Source organism: Protomyctophum bolini, assembly GCF_963924005.1.
Source record: "Protomyctophum bolini genome assembly, chromosome: 7".
In the NCBI taxonomy this organism is placed as follows: Eukaryota; Metazoa; Chordata; class Actinopteri; order Myctophiformes; family Myctophidae; genus Protomyctophum; species Protomyctophum bolini.
Window position 1 is genome coordinate 2,092,653 of NC_137868.1, and position 20,000 is coordinate 2,112,652.

General features: G+C 46.9%; 1 protein-coding gene across 1 annotated transcript in view; it reads right to left on the minus strand.

Moving 5' to 3' along the window:
• pnp4b (purine nucleoside phosphorylase 4b) overlaps nucleotides 1-17,614 on the minus strand; it is a gene marked incomplete at both ends in the record, with an annotated part of 21,627 nt that extends 4,013 nt beyond the window's left edge. The window contains 5 exons of the mRNA XM_080767237.1: nucleotides 1,085-1,275; nucleotides 2,063-2,238; nucleotides 9,296-9,399; nucleotides 15,692-15,867; nucleotides 17,595-17,614. Coding sequence (XP_080623363.1) covers nucleotides 1,085-1,275; nucleotides 2,063-2,238; nucleotides 9,296-9,399; nucleotides 15,692-15,867; nucleotides 17,595-17,614 — 667 coding nt within the window. The remainder of the gene's footprint in view (nucleotides 1-1,084; nucleotides 1,276-2,062; nucleotides 2,239-9,295; nucleotides 9,400-15,691; nucleotides 15,868-17,594) is intronic.
• Nucleotides 17,615-20,000: the final 2,386 nt, after the last annotated feature.

The window sequence follows — 20,000 nt, forward strand, 5'->3', positions numbered from 1 at the left end:
TCAGGTCAGAATGGAAAACTGTCATGACATAGAAGAACATTTTTAGAATCTGATCTCAGGTCAGAATGGAAAACTGTCAGGATGTAGAAGACATTTTTTAGAATCTGATCTCAGGTCAGAATGGAAAACTGTCATGACATAGAAGACATTTTTAGAATCTGATCTCAGGTCAGAATGGGTTAATGTGGTGAGTGTTTTTGTCACAGCGCTCAGCAGTCAGAGCAGAGGATCCAATTAGTGTCCCAGCAGGTGACCTGCTGACCTGCCCGCTATAGAGGGGCGTTAGCGTTAGCGTTAGCACGGCCACCCTACCGTACCGTACTGTACTGTACTGTACTGTACCGCCATCATTTATTTACTGTATACCGTAACCCCCCCGGACATCCAATTAACCACACAACACTCCACTATACGCACCTGTGTGTGTGTGTGTGTGTGTGTGTGTGTGTGTGTGTGTGTGTGTGTGTGTGTGTGTGTGTGTGTGTGTGTGTGTGTGCGAGCGACTGTGTGTGTGTGTGTGTGTGCGTGCGTGCATGGAATCCTGAGCATTCAGCATTATATCACAGGTTTTGAAAGGCCGATGCCATTAAAAAAAACACAGAATTATTGTTGTGGATGTGCATGAGAGAGAGAGAGAGAGAGAGAGAGAGAGAGATTATAGTAATTGTTGTATTTTTAATAACCTGTCAGAACTCTGCATACATAATAACTACAGTAGACCATTTTCAACAGTACAGTCCTCGGTGTCAGTTTAACCCATTGAGTCCAAAATGTCTTATCAATCATACTAGAATCTGGTCTCAGGTCTCAATGAATAGATTATTTTTATATAATTTTTATCCCACGATTTTGCAACCCATTTTTTCACCCAGTGTCAATTATCTAATGTAATCCTGGGCGCTACACTTCCTCTGCCAACCTGAGGGGAGCAGCGGACTTACCTCATGCTCCCTTCTATGCATGAGGAGTCCAAGCTGCTTCTTTTACACCTGACAGGGGGGGGGGGGGGGGATTTCCGCGGCTGAATGTAGCGCGTGGAAGGAAACTCGTTATTTCGAACAGTTCCTTTACACACTGTACTCACCCACAGAGTCGGAGCCCAGGATCTGCAGCATGCGCGCCTCGGCCACCGTCTCGAAGTTGGGCCCGCTCACCATGCAGTACACCCCCTCCCGCACGAAGTTGGTGTAGCCCAGCTCGCCGATGATGTCCATGGCCAGCTTCCTCAGGTCCTTACTGTAGGCGTCCGACATGCACGGGAACCGGATGCCGAACCTGACGCACGCAGGTACGCACGCACGCACGGACACACGCACGCACGGACATGCACACACACACACACACACACACACACACACACACACACACACACACACTTCATTTCAGGTCCAAATGATTTGGTACTTTTACTCTACATTTATTTCCACTACATTTATTTGAAGACTCTATAGTTACTTTGTAGATTTGGAATATCATTACAAAACATAAGCTATACATTAACCACTTTATCGACCATTTGAAAATTGCGACGCGACACCTTGTGAGCTTGTAGATCTGCTATTTAGATCTGCTATTGCATGACGATGAACCAGCTGCTCAATGGCCTTGTGGCCTTGTGTCTGCCCTGAGACTGGGAGGTCGGGGTTCGATCCCCGGCCAATTCATACCAAAGACTCTGAAAATGGGACCCATTGCCTCCCTGCTTGGCACTGATCTGGTGCGAAGTTCCGCCCCCTCCGCTATTCATGTCACTGGAAGTTGCTCAGTGGCGTTTTGAAGCACCCGGAGGGACCGTCTACTTCCGCGTTTTTCTCCGCCTTCTTCCGCATTTGACCTCCAAATGTTGGTGCCCAAATGCGGAAGTGCAACCGAGCGCTCATTGTTAAAGCCCAGACGCTGCACGGGGGTTTCCTCGTCATGAATCCACGGGTCCGCCTGCAGTCCTTCCTCTTAACAGAAACATGAGGCCAGTGCTTCAACGTGTGGCCCCTTGGCTAGGCAAGGCTCGGCATGGCTACGTACTTTATACTTATTGCTGACGATACATATACATACAGCCTACCTCTCGTCGTTGGGGCCACAGAGCGGATGCTGTCCAGCGAAGCCGGGCAGGTTGATGTGGTCTTTGATGATCATGATGTCGCCCACCTTGAAGTCTGGACACAGGCCTCCCGAGGCGTTGGTCACTATCACCGTCTCCACACCCAGCAGTTTGAAGATACGCACCGGGAACGTCACCTGTAAAGACAAGAGGTCACTATATCACCGTCTCCACTAAAGACAGGAGGACTTGATCACTATCACTCGCACTCAGAAATCAAGAGAGGCAAAGACGAGGAGAATGAAGCGATGGCAAGGCGAGGCAAAACCAACCAAAAACAAAGCCCTAAGGCCCACCTCTCAGCCCCTGAGCCAATGAGAGGCCTCTGCTCAGCCCTAAGGCCCTAAGGCTCAGGCTGTGAGGTCACTGGCTTATGACCGAATCACAACGCCTGCTCGTGTGTTGTTGGTTTATTATGGGGTGCGTTCGGAAATGCGCACCGGGAATGTGGTCAGTTTGTCCAGTGTGGTGGGCGGTGACGTCACAGAGTGCGTTCAGTGTGCCTTATTTACGAACGACCACAGCTGTGACTCATTAACACCGATTCAACACCGGACGGCCCCAGCTTCAGGGTAGGGTCTCTCAGTGGACGACCCCAGCTTCAGGGTTAGGGTCTCTCAGTGGACGACCCCAGCTTCAGGGTAGGGTCTCTCAGTGGACGACCCCAGCTTCAGGGTTAGGGTCTCTCAGTGGACGACCCCAGCTTCAGGGTAGGGTCTCTCAGTGGACGACCCCAGCTTCAGGGTAGGGTCTCTCAGTGGACGACCCCAGCTTCAGGGTAGGGTCTCTCAGTGGACGACCCCAGCTTCAGGGTTAGGGTCTCTCAGTGGACGACCCCAGCTTCAGGGTAGGGTCTCTCAGTGGACGACCCCAGCTTCAGGGTTAGGGTCGCTCAGTGGACGACCCCAGCTTCAGGGTTAGGGTCGCTCAGTGGACGACCCCAGCTTCAGGGTTAGGGTCTCTCAGTGGACGACCCCAGCTTTAGGGTTAGGGTCGCTCAGTGGACGACCCCAGCTTCAGGGTTAGGGTCGCTCAGTGGACGACCCCAGCTTCAGGGTTAGGGTCGCTCAGTGGACGACCCCAGCTTCAGGGTTAGGGTCGCTCAGTGGACGACCCCAGCTTCAGGGTTAGGGTCTCTCAGTGCGGGCACTCGGCACACACCCGGTGCACAGGCAGCGCACTGGATTTTCGAACGACAACTGAATAAGTGCACTGAATGCACTGAATAAACGGAACGACAAGAGAGCACACCAGTGCGTTCAGGGCGCATTTCCGAACGCACCCATGATGTGAAAGAATGGCGGGTTGAGAGAGAGAGAGAGGGGGGGGGGGGGGGGGGTGGGAGGGAGGGAGAGGGAGAGGGAGAGAGAGGGGGGCTGTTTGTGGCATGTGGGCATGCCTTGCTTGCATCTTTATTTCATTTTGGTTGGTGGTGTGTGTGTGTGTGTGTGTGTGTGTGTGTGTGTGTGTGTGTGTGTGTGTGTGTACTGTCATTATTAATGTCTGTAACATTGTGTAGTCTGTCCTTTAATGTCTGTAACATTGTGTAGTCTGTCCTTTAATGTCTGTAACATTGTGTAGTCTGTCCTTTAATGTCTGTAACATTGTGTAGTCTGTCCTTTAATGTCTGTAACATTGTGTAGTCTGTCCTTTAATGTCTGTAACATTGTGTAGTCTGTCCTTTAATGTCTGTAACATTGTGTAGTCTGTCCTTTAATGTCTGTAACATTGTGTAGTCTGTCCTTTAATGTCTGTAACATTGTGTAGTCTGTCCTTTAATGTCTGTAACATTGTGTAGTCTGTCCTTTAATGTCTGTAACATTGTGTAGTCTGTCCTTTAATGTCTGTAACATTGTGTAGTCTGTCCTTTAATGTCTGTAACATTGTGTAGTCTGTCCTTTAATGTCTGTAACATTGTGTAGTCTGTCCTTTAATGTCTGTAACATTGCGTTCAGTATAACACTATAACAGTGTTGTTTTTGGCAGCAGAATTTAGTTTTAGTCATAGTCTCTTGAATAGTTTTCATTAAGTTTTAGTCACACTTTGGTCACCTGGGATGTTTTTGCGTTAGTCTAGTTATAGTCGAGTAAACATCATAAGATTTTTAGTCGACTAAATCTACGGTTGATTCAGTCGAACAAGATGTATTTTTGCCTTGATGCCGTCGGCGATCTACAAGCTCACAACGTGTCGTGCTGCGACGCGTTGTGAGCTTGTAGATCTTCGCTGGTTACCACTCGGAAAAAGAATGCCTCGTATCTCCTAATCTAAGGAGCTCTCCGTGGTTCTGAGATGGATTTAACTAAGCTCTTCATTTTCTGACTTCAACAACATGCCTCTCGTTCAAAATACGAACGCGAGGGATTATCGAGCGACTTTATCGTAATCATAGTGCGGTAAGCAAGCAACATGCATTTCTCGAGAAATATCACTTCTGTACTGAACTGACACAGACACAGACACAGACACAGACAGACACAAGAACGGAAACAGGGCAGATAAGACAACATAGCCAGACAGATTAAAAAAAAAGATAAGGAGATTACAAAAATGATAAGTCAAAGAGTGAGAGTAAGAGTTATTCCACAAACCAGAACTCATGACAGACAGTAGGCCAGCTGAGAGACAGACAGTGTAGGAGAGATAGACAGTAGGACAGCTGAGAGACAGACAGTGTAGGAGAGACAGACAGTAGGACAGCTGAGAGACAGACAGTGTAGGAGAGACAGACAGTAGGACAGCTGAGAGACAGACAGTGTAGGAGAGACAGACAGTAGGACAGCTGAGAGACAGACAGTGTAGGAGAGACAGACAGTAGGACAGCTGAGAGGGAGACAGTGTAGGAGAGACAGACAGTAGGACAGCTGAGAGGGAGACAGTGTAGGAGAGACAGACAGTAGGACAGCTGAGAGGGAGACAGTGTAGGAGAGACAGACAGTAGGACAGCTGAGAGGGAGACAGTGTAGGAGAGACAGACAGTAGGACAGCTGAGAGGGAGACAGTGTAGGAGAGACAGACAGTAGGACAGCTGAGAGGGAGACAGTGTAGGAGAGACAGACAGTAGGACAGCTGACAGGGAGACAGTGTAGGAGAGACAGACAGTAGGACAGCTGACAGGGAGACAGTGTAGGAGAGACAGACAGTAGGACAGCTGAGAGGGAGACAGTGTAGGAGAGACAGACAGTAGGACAGCTGAGAGGGAGACAGTGTAGGAGAGACAGACAGTAGGACAGCTGAGAGGGAGACAGTGTAGGAGAGACAGACAGTAGGACAGCTGAGAGGGAGACAGTGTAGGAGAGACAGACAGTAGGACAGCTGAGAGGGAGACAGTGTAGGAGAGACAGACAGTAGGACAGCTGAGAGGGAGACAGTGTAGGAGAGACAGACAGTAGGACAGCTGACAGGGAGACAGTGTAGGAGAGACAGACAGTAGGACAGCTGACAGGGAGACAGTGTAGGAGAGACAGACAGTAGGACAGCTGAGAGGGAGACAGTGTAGGAGAGACAGACAGTAGGACAGCTGAGAGGGAGACAGTGTAGGAGAGACAGACAGTAGGACAGCTGAGAGGGAGACAGTGTAGGAGAGACAGACAGTAGGACAGCTGAGAGGGAGACAGTGTAGGAGAGACAGACAGTAGGACAGCTGAGAGGGAGACAGTGTAGGAGAGACAGACAGTAGGACAGCTGAGAGGGAGACAGTGTAGGAGAGACAGACAGTAGGACAGCTGAGAGGGAGACAGTGTAGGAGAGACAGACAGTAGGACAGCTGAGAGGGAGACAGTGTAGGAGAGACAGACAGTAGGACTCTCTCTCTTTCTCTCTCTCTCTCTGTCTCTCTCTCTCTCTCTCTCTCTCTCTCTCTCTCTCTCTCTCTCTCTCTCTCTCTCTCTCTCTCTCTCTCTCTCTGCATTAAAATACACCAGGAATATAGTATGAAAGTGTAAATGAAAAGCCCTGGCCTTCAGCAGGCTGGGGCTGATCCCAGGCCAGCCTCTGTCAGATGCGTATAGATAAAGTTAATGTTCCTTCAGACAGGCTGGGGCTGATCCCAGACCAGCCTCTGTCAGATGCGTATAGATAAAGTTAATGTTCCTTCAGACAGGCTGGGGCTGATCCCAGGCCAGCCTGTCAGATCCGTATAGATAAAGTTAATGTTCCGGGGCAGCCTTCAGCAGGCTGGGCTGATCCCAGGCCAGCCTGTCTGATGAAACCCCTGGCCTTCAGCAGGCTGGGCTGATCCCAGACCAGCCTCTGTCTGATGCGTATAGATAAAGTTAATGTTCCGCGGCAGCCTTCGGTCTCTCCGGAGAGCACTTGACCTTGACTAGACCCCCGAGGTCCACACAGAGGCTTATCGTTATTCTTCACCACAGCCTTCATTTAAAGTTGGTGTATAGGTATTGGGTAATACATTTCTGACTAAATGAAAAAAATACAAAATAAAAAAATAAAACATTAAAATGAATCAATATTTTCAGTGACAGCTTTCCCCACATAGTTTTAAATAATGAAAATAGCAGATCTGCCTCAGAGTGGCTCTGTGGCTGCAGGCCTGCAGCCACTCAGAAACATTTTAAAAATATATGAAAATATTGGACATAAGAGGGTTTTTTTTAAGACCAACACGATGAGCCACAGAGAGACAACGGCATCAATGTGACTGATGAATGAATGAATGAATTAATGAATTAATTCATGCATTCATTACCACTGTTCCACCATGAGCACCTCAATGTGACTGATGAATGAATGAATGAATGAATGAATGGATGGATGAATGAATGATCACCTCAGTGTGCCACATTTTCATGATTTGTCAAAAATAGCAGACCTGCTACAAGCTCGTGAGCACGGCACTCGGTGCCCGCTATATGCGAGCTTGTAGATCTGCTATTTTTTTCAATAGCTAAAGTATAACTTAAGGCTTAAAACTGCACCAATAGGGGTTCCCGTACATTTCTGTGGTCCTCCTTGACATGAAATATGGAGCACCACTGATGAGAAAACTGTGAGACATTTAGAAGACATTTGTTTTGTCTAAATGGAATAATACAGTATATAGCACTTTTCATATTTTCTGTTATTTCATCTTGACTTTTCGTTTTCTACTTCAGTTCAGTTTTAATTATAGCTGTTTATATTTTAAAGAGGATTTGCTAGATTAATTAGTTTTTTGTGTTTTGTGGAAGGACTTTATTTATTTCTTTATTTCTCCGTAATGTGGATTAGTAAGAAGGGGCAAGATTAGACAATGTCAGAAAAACAGCCACAAATAAATAAATAGACTTAACCCATTCTGAACGGGAACCCATGTTTGGTGTTATAGCATCATGTTATGCTTTAGCTATTGAAAAATAGTATGAATCTGATCTCAGGTCAGAATGGGTTATAATCAGACCAGTGTGTGTCCAGTGGAAACCTCGTATGAATCTGATCTCAGGTCAGAATGGGTTAAAAACTCACGGCGTGTTTTGAGTTTTGATATTGTTTGCTTATGTGTTCGCTTTTACGTGTCCTCTGACTGTACTAGTTTTTACCCATTATAGAGGGTATGTGAGCATGCATAACGTGACTTTAACCTTGTTTAATTCACTATGGGGGTTCCAGGGGGTCCCCAGCTAAATGATAGTTTGGAACCAAATGTACCCTTATGGGTCTGTAACTCTGAGAGTGTACAAATGGAACCTGAGGATGTATGGGCTGTCAAGGCCTCAGTGTGGAGGTATGGGCTGTCAAGGCCTCAGTGTGGAGGTATGGGCTGTCAAGGCCTCAGTGTGGAGGTATGGGCTGTCAAGGCCTCAGTGTGGAGGTATGGGCTGTCAAGGCCTCAGTGTGGAGGTATGGGCTGTCAAGGCCTCAGTGTGGAGGTATGGGCTGTCAAGGCCTCAGTGTGGAGGTATGGGCTGTCAAGGCCTCAGTGTGGAGGTATGGGCTGTCAAGGCCTCAGTGTGGAGGTATGGGGCTGTCAAGGCCTCAGTGTGGAGGTATGGGCTGTCAAGGCCTCAGTGTGGAGGTATGGGCTGTCAAGGCCTCAGTGTGGAGGTATGGGCTGTCAAGGCCTCAGTGTGGAGGTATGGGCTGTCAAGGCCTCAGTGTGGAGGTATGGGCTGTCAAGGCCTCAGTGTGGAGGTATGGGCTGTCAAGGCCTCAGTGTGGAGGTATGGGCTGTCAAGGCCTCAGTGTGGAGGTATGGGCTGTCAAGGCCTCAGTGTGGAGGTATGGGCTGTCAAGGCCTCGGTGTGGAGGTATGGGCTGTCAAGGCCTCAGTGTGGAGGTATGGGCTGTCAAGGCCTCAGTGTGGAGGTATGGGCTGTCAAGGCCTCGGTGTGGAGGTATGGGCTGTCAAGGCCTCAGTGTGGAGGTATGGGCTGTCAAGGCCTCAGTGTGGAGGTATGGGCTGTCAAGGCCTCAGTGTGGAGGTATGGGCTGTCAAGGCCTCAGTGTGGAGGTATGGGCTGTCAAGGCCTCGGTGTGGAGGTATGGGCTGTCAAGGCCTCAGTGTGGAGGTATGGGCTGTCAAGGCCTCAGTGTGGAGGTATGGGCTGTCAAGGCCTCGGTGTGGAGGTATGGGCTGTCAAGGCCTCAGTGTGGAGGTATGGGCTGTCAAGGCCTCAGTGTGGAGGTATGGGCTGTCAAGGCCTCAGTGTGGAGGTATGGGCTGTCAAGGCCTCAGTGTGGAGGTATGGGCTGTCAAGGCCTCAGTGTGGAGGTATGGGCTGTCAAGGCCTCAGTGTGGAGGTATGGGCTGTCAAGGCCTCAGTGTGGAGGTATGGGCTGTCAAGGCCTCAGTGTGGAGGTATGGGCTGTCAAGGCCTCAGTGTGGAGGTATGGGCTGTCAAGGCCAGAATGTATTTGTGAACGCAGTGAGCACTAACTATGAGACCTAGTAGATCATGTCTGTCTGTCTGTCTGTCTGTCTGTGTGTCTGTCCCGCTGTTACACCACCTGCCCGCCACCAGAGGGCGCAGCTGTCACGCCATCACACTCATGTCACCATGACTCAGCCATAACCATATAAGGAGTCCCCAAAGCAGCTATACGTCCAAATATGGAGTGTGTTGCATCAATCGCAAAAACTTAACTTAAAAAAAAACATAACTTAAAAAAAACTTAACTGAACAGTGAGGGGAGGGTCATACAGGTGAGCAGGAAGGGTAGGGTCGTACAGGTGAACAGGAAGGGGAGGGTCTTACCTTGCAGAGAGAGTATCCTTCGTACAGGTGGAAACGACCCTGCATGAACACACAGGACTTCTCCTTGATGGTCCCGAACACCAGACAGCCTTCGTGACCTGCAACTACACACACACACACACACACACACACACACACACACACACACACACACACACACACACACACACACACACACACACACACACACACGGGTTAAACTTAATACCTTTTACACACCAGTTCTCTAGGACTGTGGTTTGTGTCTGTGTTCATGGGGTCATGCTTCGAGTTCTCTAGGACTGTGGTTTGTGTCTGTGTTCATGGGGGCATGCTTCGAGTTCTCAAGGACTGGTTTGTGTCTGTGTTCATGGAGGCATGCTTCCAGTTCTCTAGGACTGTGGTTTGTGTCTGTGTTCATGGAGGCATGCTTCCAGTTCTCTAGGACTGTGGTTTGTGTCTGTGTTCATGGAGGCATGCTTCCAGTTCTCTAGGACTGTGGTTTGTGTCTGTGTTCATGGAGGCATGCTTCCAGTTCTCTAGGACTGGTTTGTGTCTGTGATCATGGGGTTATGCTTCGAGTTCTCTAGGACTGTGGTCTGTGTCTGTGTTCATGGAGGCATGCTTCGAGTTCTCTAGGACTGTGGTTTGTGTCTGTGTCCATGGAGGCATGCTTCCAGTTCTCTAGGACTGTGATCTGTGTGACCTTCTCTGTGTCTGTGTGAGAGTCACTGTCGTAGTTTGAGCCTTCTCTGTGTCTGTGTGAGAGTCACTGTCGTAGTTTGAGCCTTCTCTGCGTCTGTGTGAGTGTCACTGTCGTAGTTTGAGCCTTCTCTGTGTCTGTGTGAGTGTCACTGTCGTAGTTTGAGCCTTCTCTGTGTCTGTGTGAGTGTCACTGTCGTAGTTTGAGCCTTCTCTGCGTCTGTGTGAGTGTCACTGTCGTAGTTTGAGCCTTCTCTGCGTCTGTGTGAGTGTCACTGTCGTAGTTTGAGCCTTCTCTGCGTCTGTGTGAGTGTCACTGTCGTAGTTTGAGCCTTCTCTGCATCTGTGTGAGTGTCACTGTCGTAGTTTGAGCCTTCTCTGCGTCTGTGTGAGTGTCACTGTCGTTGTTTGAGCCTTCTCTGCGTCTGTGTGAGTGTCACTGTCGTTGTTTGAGCCTTCTCTGTGTCTGTGTGAGTGTCACTGTCGTAGTTTGAGCCTTCTCTGTGTCTGTGTGAGTGTCACTGTCGTTGTTTGAGCCTTCTCTGCGTCTGTGTGAGTGTCACTGTCGTAGTTTGAGCCTTCTCTGTCTGTGTGAGTGTCACTGTCGTAGTTTGAGCCTTCTCTGTGTCTGTGTGAGTGTCACTGTCGTTGTTTGAGCCTTCTCTGCGTCTGTGTGAGTGTCACTGTCGTTGTTTGAGCCTTCTCTGTGTCTGTGTGAGTGTCACTGTCGTTGTTTGAGCCTTCTCTGCGTCTGTGTGAGTGTCACTGTCGTAGTTTGAGCCTTCTCTGTGTCTGTGTGAGTGTCACTGTCGTAGTTTGAGCCTTCTCTGTGTCTGTGTGAGTGTCACTGTCGTAGTTTGAGCCTTCTCTGTGTCTGTGTGAGTGTCACTGTCGTAGTTTGAGCCTTCTCTGTGTCTGTGTGAGTGTCACTGTCGTAGTTTGAGCCTTCTCTGTGTCTGTGTGAGTGTCACAGCCGAGCGGTTACAGTACAGCAAAGTTGTCGTCATTATTTAGTACTGTCACCGTAATTACTTAGGATTTCCGCATGTCACAGCTGTGCGGCTAATGTACAAACTGATACATTACTACTACAGTACAGCCTGCTTGAAAAGGAGCCCGAGAATGAATAACTAGCATCCATGAATAAGATATGAAGGTGGGGGTAAAAATAGGCGGTAATATCTACCACGGGGAATTATTATCGCATTCTGAACGGGAACCCCTTTTTGGTGTCAGCATTATGTTATGCTTTAGCTATTGAAAAATGTCTGTGTGGAGTTTGCATGTTCTCCCCGTGTCCCCTAGGGTAGGTACCCTCACATGTTCTCCCCGTGTCCCCTAGGGTAGGTAGGATGCAGTAATCCTGGTCTCTAAACTGCCTCCCCCTGGCCCCTGGCCAGCCCTGTCAGGTGTAAAGGAGCAACTTGGACACTCAGGCATGAAGGAAGCAGATCTACAAGCTCGTAGCGCGCCACCGAGTGGCGCGCTACGAGCTTGTAGGTCTGCTATTTTTGAAAAAATCGCTTTTTCAGAAAACTGTCAGGATGTAGAAGAATTTTTTTTTAATCTGATCTCAAGTCAGAATGAAAACTGTCAGGATGTAGAAGACATTTTTTAGAATCTGATCTCAGGTCAGAATGGGTTAAGCTGCTGAGGATGGTGGTGATTATGTCCACTGGACACACGTTGAATTATCGAGTGCTCCGAAGTGAACCCGTTATCCCGTTCTGACCCGAGGACGATTCTATAAAATCTTCTTCTAAATCTTGACAGTTTTTATGTTGTTTCTTTTTTTTTATAATATATTTTTTTATCCCACGATAAATACTTCCTTCATGCCTGAGTGTCCAAGTTGCTCCTTTACACCTGACAGGGGGGAGTTTCCCTGGTTGGACGTATAGCGCGTGGAAGGAACACGTTATTCCAACCAGTTCCTTTTCCCTCCATCAGGCGCCCCGGCTGGCCAGGGGCAGGCAGTATAGAGACCAGTTCCTTTCCCCTCCATCAGGCGCCCCGGCTGGCCAGGGGGAGGCAGTATAGAGACCAGGATTACTGCATGTTTTTTGTGAGGGTACCTTAAAGTGTTAGTCAATTAAGGACCCCCAACAAATATATGTAATTAATTGACCCCCATCTGAAAATGCGTTGTTGTTCCTGAAGCAAAGATTAGAGTTCAAAAGGTTCGCTCTGAAAGAATATATATTCAAAGATTTGCACCACATTTTCACAAATCTTCAAAAAATAGCAGACCTTTACAAGCTAGTGCCGCGGCTATACGACCTTGTATAGATCTGCTTTTTTCCAATAGCTATAAATTATAAAATAATGCTGATCTACAAGCTCTCAACGAGTCGCAGCGCAATGCGCTGAGAGCTTGTAGATCAGCTATTTTCGGGGGACACTACCCAGCGCTCTTTAGCTATAGTGGAGATGTGATATAACGAAATGGATTTCTAAACAAATCTGTTCAACGCAGAATCTTCCAGCATGGCATGGAAAGGAGAGGAGGGCATTGTGCATTTCTTTCACCATGTAGTAAACGCTGCATTCGTTGGTCTGGAGAGGGCAGTTGTTTTACAGACGGGTAAAAGGGCATGGGGCTGAAGCACCCTTTGATGTCTATGTGTGCACGACCATGAGGCCTGTGAGCTCCAGTGGTAAAACAAGTACTCAAATATTTAACATTCAGGACGGGAACCAATTTTGGTGTTTTTTAGTGGCCAAAACATGCATTAAGGTTGGCGAACATGCACTGCTCCCGTGCTTACGGTTATGTTTAGGTTAGCGTTAGAGATAGTTAGGGATAGTCATTTCACCACCAGATCTACAAGCTCATAGCGTGGCACCCGAGTGCTGCACTACGAGCTTGTAGGTCTGCTATTTTTTTTTTTTTTTAAGATCTTGAGAATGTGCCGCGAATGTTGAAGACATATTCTTTAGCGAACGTTTTTAACATATTTTCAGATGGGGGGGTCGGCGGCCAATTTCAAGGAGGAAACACATGGACTCACTGGCCTTGGAACGCCTCGGGATCCCCCAGGGAGGAAGTCACTAATGTTGCTCTGGAGGAGAGGGAAGTCTGGAGCTCTCTGGTGGAGCTGTTGCCCCCGCGACCCGACTACGGATAAGCGGTTGAAGATGGATGGATGGATGGACAACCCCTCAGCAGGCGCGGTGAGTTTCTGAGTTCACAGATTGCGACTCCCCTCCCCCCGTTGCTTTTACAAATGAGATTTGTTGTTCATTTAATTCTAAAGTCAGGTTTTATTTTTTTCCCTCGTTTCCAATCAAAATAATAATAATGAAGTAAAGCTGGTTCCTGTGTGGCTGCAGCTGCTAAATGTGAGATTATAACATTATGAATATATAATAGTTCTGCTTTGTCTGCTTAGTGTTTTAATATAAAACCACTAAACTTAACTTTATGTCACAAAAACATTTCGTAATCCTGGTCTCTAAAACTACCTCCCCCTGGCCAGCCGGGGCGCCTGATGGAGGGGAAAGGAACTGGTCGGAATAACGTGTCCCTTCCACGCGCTACGTGGCCAGGTTGGCAGAGGAAGTGTAGCGCCCAGGATTACATTAGATAATTGGCACTGGGTGATAAGAAAAACTGGGTTACAAAATCGTGGGATAAAGATTTTAAGAAAAAAAAAAAACGTAACTTTATGTTGGTTAAATATGTTGCTATACCGAACTTAAATGTGTCTTCTGTGATTCTCAAAGCATGTGCACGCACGCATGCACGCGCGTGCACACGCTCACGCACACACATCTCTCTCACACACACACACATAAGCACACACGCGGTTATTACGAGTGTGAATGATGTTGGCGTAGTAGGGTGTGTTAAAACGCCCACGTCTCACAACAAACACACACACAGGCCAGTACGGCATGTTTCAGAGCTATCAGTGGCTGGGCCGGTCATTGAACTGGTGACCGTCATGATAATAGTGTACTGTACGTGGTTGAGTCAAACAAAGTCTGTCTGTCTGTCTGTCTGTCTGTCTGTCTGTCTGTCTGTCTGTCTGTCTGTCTGTCTGTCTGTCTGTCTGTCTGTCTGTCTGTCCCCCATGCAGGTTATCAACTGACTGACTGACTGACTTCTACCCCACCACATCTCGAAAATATTGTATTTTTACTCCACTATAATTCTATATGAAAACTTCAGTTAGGCTACTATACAATTCATATACTCACAATGCGGCGCAATGCGAGCATTATAAGCTTGTAGATCGGCAAATTTTGGGTGATAAGTTAATTCACCTTCACCTTCATACGAGATGTGTCGGGGGTGAAGCGGTGATAGCTGATCAATGACGTAATGTTGTAGTTTTCTAACCCTTCAAAAAACTACACCGCGGTGATAAGCTATCAGTATGAATGACAATAAAAGAAAGGTTCCTTCCTTTTCCCTCAATAAAAGCTCTCGTAGCCTGTAGCTTTTATTGAGAAAAAAAGGAAGGTTCCTTCCTTTTCCCTACAGTTGCCACCTGTTGTTCCTGCCTGTCGACTACAAAACAATACTACAACATGACGTAACGATATCATCCGCTCCCCGACAGGATCATTACATATACCCTAAATGAAATGGTTCCCAGGCTATACCTCCGGTGTGGTTTCCCCTTCTTCTGTTATGGCCCCAGAGTCAGCCATAACAGAAGCAATAGGGGAAATCACTGAAAGGTTTGTTCCTGTTAGGCATGGACAGATACCGTAGTCTGGTGTAGCAGTATGTGTATAGGTCCAGTGTATAGGACAGATACCGTAGTCTGGTGTAGCAGTATGTGTATAGGTCCAGTGGCGTGCACAGATAGACACTAGGGCGTGCTAGAGCACCTTTTGGCAATGTGCTCTTCTAGTTTTTTCTTAATGTGGACCATGCAGTGACATTGATCAATTCTTGATAAAATAAACGCTTCTACTATATTCTTTAGGCCCCCCACAATCTAAAGCTATGTTTCAATGTCAGTGGTTCTTCGATTTAAAAAGAAATAGCAGATCTACACGCTCATAGCGCGCCACCGAGTGGCGCGCTATGAGCTTGTAGATCTGCTTTTTTTTCAATAGCTAAAAGCATACCATAATGCTAACACCAAAACGGGTTCCCGCCCCAAAATGGGTTATGGCAACCAGCCGGTTCCACGACGCGCTGCGCAAGGTGCCCTTTTCTTTCCACTTGATCACCGCCTGCCCCTCTAAATGTCTACATGTCTACATACTGAGTATGTCTCTAAATGTCTACATGTGCACGCCACTGAGTATGTCTAGGTCTGCTTGTCGCTAATCTGAGTTCCCAGAAGTTTTATTTCTCGCCACTAGGCGGGCGAGAAAGACTTCTGGGGGGAAAAAAGGACCGTATCCCTGTGAGGGAAGTACGTTGCGCTCAGAATCTGAGCGGACACTCCCCTTTCCGGTCTGAAGCACTGTGCATACCATGAAAATAGTCCGAAGGGAATCCAATTCCAAATTGAATTGTAGTAGGCCACCACCGCTCAAGGAGCAATTGTTTCCCTTCCGTCTTATTTAGATGTAGTGCCCACTCCATGTGGAACCCGCCCCTGTCTTTTGATTCGCATTTCATTTGAAACGCAACGCACTGGGCCACGCCCCTCGGCCACGCCCCTGGGCCACGCCCCCTGCTGCACAGGATCTGAGGCCAATTTTCCCAGACTATAGCTTGTTCGCTGAGCAGGTCATTAATTATCTCACCTGTGCTGACGGGGAAGTTGGGGATGTCCTGGTAGCGGAAGGTCTGCTTGTCGCTGACCACGTCGGCCAGCATGCCCAGCCCCGTGCCGCAGATCACGGCCATCTTGGGCCGGTGGCTGGTCTGGTTCAGCAGCCAATCGGTGGTGTGCTTGTATTCCTCGAAGGAGCAGCAGCAGCTATGGAAGGATAAGGAAGGGAAACGAGGGAAGAACAACTGTTTTTAATTAAGCGATAATATTACACGAGAGGGTGTGGGTTCATTAACGTGATTATTATTGCCACGATAGTGATGCGGTCAGTGGCGTGCACAAATAGACACTAGTGGGTGCTGGAGCACCCCCTGCCCTTTTGTCAAGGGGGGACAATGAACACAATGTTTTGGGCCGATCAAATAATTTATAAGACGAAAAACAAAACAAATAGTGTTGTATCCTGACTTTCTTTTCTTCTTTCTAATGATTTGATCGGCCCCAAAACATTGTGTTCATTGTCATGATTTGTCACGATCCGAGTTGGCTTTGTCCGCGGCGTAACCGTCTTTAAATAAATTATATTAGAAGTGCAGATGGAAGAATGCATTGGGGTTTCATTTCCTGGGCCACTCGTTTTTCTGAAAGGGGGAGGGACTGCGGCACTCTATTCGGGACCTTTTTTATTTATTTTTTAAGATAACCTTTTTAACCCATTTAGACCGGACTTCGAAATGTCTTCTAAATCCTGTCAGTTTTCTGAAATACCTCATGTTTCTGTATCAGTGGTGCTCAATCTTTTATGTCAAAGACCCCACAAATGATACTGAATTGGCTGCCGACCGCATCTGAAAATATGAATATGAATAAGAACTATATACACCGGATTATTTTGGAACACAGGTTTCTGTTTTTAATCCGTCTCCTCTCGGTGTTAAATGAACACATGTTACTGCAGTGTGCGAGAATAGAACACTTTATTGATGTGATAAATGGTTTACAGTTATTACAGTTGTTACAAATATTATGTCATGTTGTGACAAAGGACTTCTTTGAACTTGGGTCAAAGGTTCTTCTAAGCTAATAAACGGCAGACAGACACACTTCTAAGAAGCCTTCGTCTACTGTAAAACTTACGGTACGAGTATATATCCCACACAATAACTATAACGCGTGGCTCTCAATCAACCTGGTGTTTGGATCCTATAGAGCGTTGCAGCGTCTCAGCGTTTACAACAACTGGCACCCCCAAAATGTTAAGTATTGGGCCGTGCATATTTATATGCTGTTAATTAAATGCCTTGCAATTAACACACTTGACACTTGAATGTTTTGAGGTGAGAGTCGGATCGCTCAATATGTGGCAAACATATTTGTTGTCAGCTACAGACACAGTGCTCTAAGTACATTAAACTCAATTATTGCGAAGTTGATTGTCCTAAGTAAACTTCACTACATCTCAGAGAGGCAAATATGGCAAATGTATAGGCTACTTTGCAATTATTTGACAGCTTTAGTTATAGGCCTACAAGTTAGTTACAAGCTCACAGCGCGACACATTGTGAGCGTGTATAAGCAACCACTTTTCTTTTACTTCTACTGGATCTCTTGTCCACTAGTCGTCCCTTCCTAACGTTTTATTCTAGCTTTTATTTGTTGACGAAATTGTCAATATATTTAGTCTTAGTTTCAGTCGACGTATAGCTTAGTTTTCATTTGATTTCCATTTAGTTTTCATCAGTGAAAAAAGGTAGTCGACGAACATAGCATTAGTCGACAGAATCAACACTACACTCTCTCACTCTCTCTCCCAATCTGCATTGACACACACACACACACACACACACACACACGCACACGCACACGCACACGCACACACAGCCCTGCCGGTGAATGAAGATGTGAACACATAAAAAAAGAGTGGTGTGATTTACCAGGAGTTCTTGGTGTGCATGTTTTCCAACAGAGCGAGAGGTGCAGGCAGCTGTACGGTACGATATGACTGACTGAATGAACACATACTGTATACAACCTCACACACACACACACACACACACACACACACACACACACACCGCAGAACAGATAACAGATAGTAGTTATCTGTTATCACTGTTATCTCTGTGTGTGTGTGTGTGTGTGTGTGTGTGTGTGTGTGTGTGTGTGTGTGTGTGTGTGTGTGTGTGTGTGTGTGTGTGTGTGTGTGTGTGTGTGTGTGTGTGTGTGTGTGTGTGTGTGTGTGTGTGTGTGTGTGTGTGTGTGTGTGTGTGTGTGTGTGTGTGAGAGCGAGAGAGAGAGAGAGAGAGAGAGAGAGAGAGAGAGAGAGAGAGAGAGAGAGAGAGAGAGAGAGAGAGAGAGTGCCCCTCAGACCCCAAACTTATATTTTGTTATCGTTAGATAAGATTTTGTCCAGGATTCCATGCTGTATTGATGTTGGTACCACAAACGTTGATCAAAATAATTATTGTCTCCACCAGGCCGAAGGCCGTCCGTCCGTCCGTCCATAAATGAAAGACAGACAGACAGACATTGGTCTTGTCCGTCTGTCTGTCTGTCTGTCTGTCTGTCTGTCTGTCTGTCTGTCTGTCTGTCTGTCTGCTGAGTAATGCTGGTGGCTTTCGTCCCTATACCGGCAACAATCTCTCCTTCCCTTATCTCCCTGTCAACCAGCAGAGTTTCGGCACTTATTCTGTCCTTTCCGTTATCTCCCTGTCAACCAGCAGAGTTTCGGCACTTATTCTGTCCTTCCGTTATCTCCCAGCTGTCAACCAGTGGCGTCAGGACGTATATTCTTCTGCACCGATGTCTGTTGGAATGTTTACAGCAAACCTGTTTTCCATTTTAGATCATGGGAGGGACATTTTGCTGATGCGTACGTCCGGTTCTTGCCCATTCAGGACGGGAACCCCTTTCTGTGTTTAAGCAATAAGCATTATGTTACTATACAATACTATACATAACTATACTATACTATACATATGTTACTATACAATACTATCCCACACCAATAACATCTCTGCCAACACCCATCTCTGTAAGCTCACCAGTTCGGTTACTATGCTTTGGTCCCACATACCATTGGTCTGATCGACTACCTACCCCAAACCCTCACCCTAACCATAACCCTCACCCTAACCATAACCCTCACCCTAGCCATAACCCTCACCCTAACCATAACCCTCACCCTAACCATAACCCTCACCCTAGCCATAACCCTCACCCTAACCATAACCCTCACCCTAACCCTCACCCTCACCCTAACCATAACCCTCACCCTAACCATAACCCAGCAGACGGTTGTTATGACGCCTGCGTTTCCCTGTATTTCCTCCTGACATGGCAACGTGGGACGTGACAGAATGCTGTCATGACTCATGACGCCTGCATGTGTTTCCCTCTGGGGATCAATAACGCTCTGTGTTATCTTATCTCCTGCCCTGCGTGCGTGCGTGCGTGCATGCATGCTGGATGATCAGTGTGTCTGTGTGTCTGTGTGCAGAAGGCTGAGCTCAGGGTGAGAGTGAAGCAGAGATGGGGTTGTTGGTTGGCGTGGACAGACATCCAGTCCACTCTGTGGTCAAGTCCAAGGTAATGCCGGTCAATGAGTAACACACAGACCCTTATGTAACGGGTCGACTGTGACGCCTGAGTACTGACGATATGCACATTGTTACTGAATTACATCAACTTAACATTACATCTTATGTGACGTGACCAAGATAACATTACATCTCATGTGATGTGACCAAGATAACATTACATCTTATGTGATGCGACCAAGATAACATTACATCTTATGTGATGCGACCAAGATAACATTACATCTCATGTGATGTGACCAAGATAACATTACATCTTATGTGATGCGACCAAGATAACATTACATCTTATGTGATGTGACCAAGATAACATTACATCTTATGTGATGCGACCAACATAACATTACATCTCATGTGACGTGACCAAGATGCACCCTATTTTAATCTCTGCAATGTAATGGACTGTACATTTAAGATGACTCTTTTGAAACTTCTCAAAGGAACTTTTGAGGCCAATTTTAGTCTGGATTGCAGGTCATTCCACGGCCAAAAGAAAGCAAGACACTTTTTATACCCATTATCTTATGTTGACGTGACCAAGATAACATCACATCTCATGTGACGTGACCAACATAACATTTTGTGTAAAATACTTTATTGCTTAAATATTGCTTGATTGGAAAATTGTTTAAAGAAGATTATCATTTGATTGTTTGGCAATGTTGTTAACCTTTATTTTTCTCTGTTTGAAGGTTTACACCCTGATTCAAGAAGCCAACCAATCACCAATGAAACCAACAA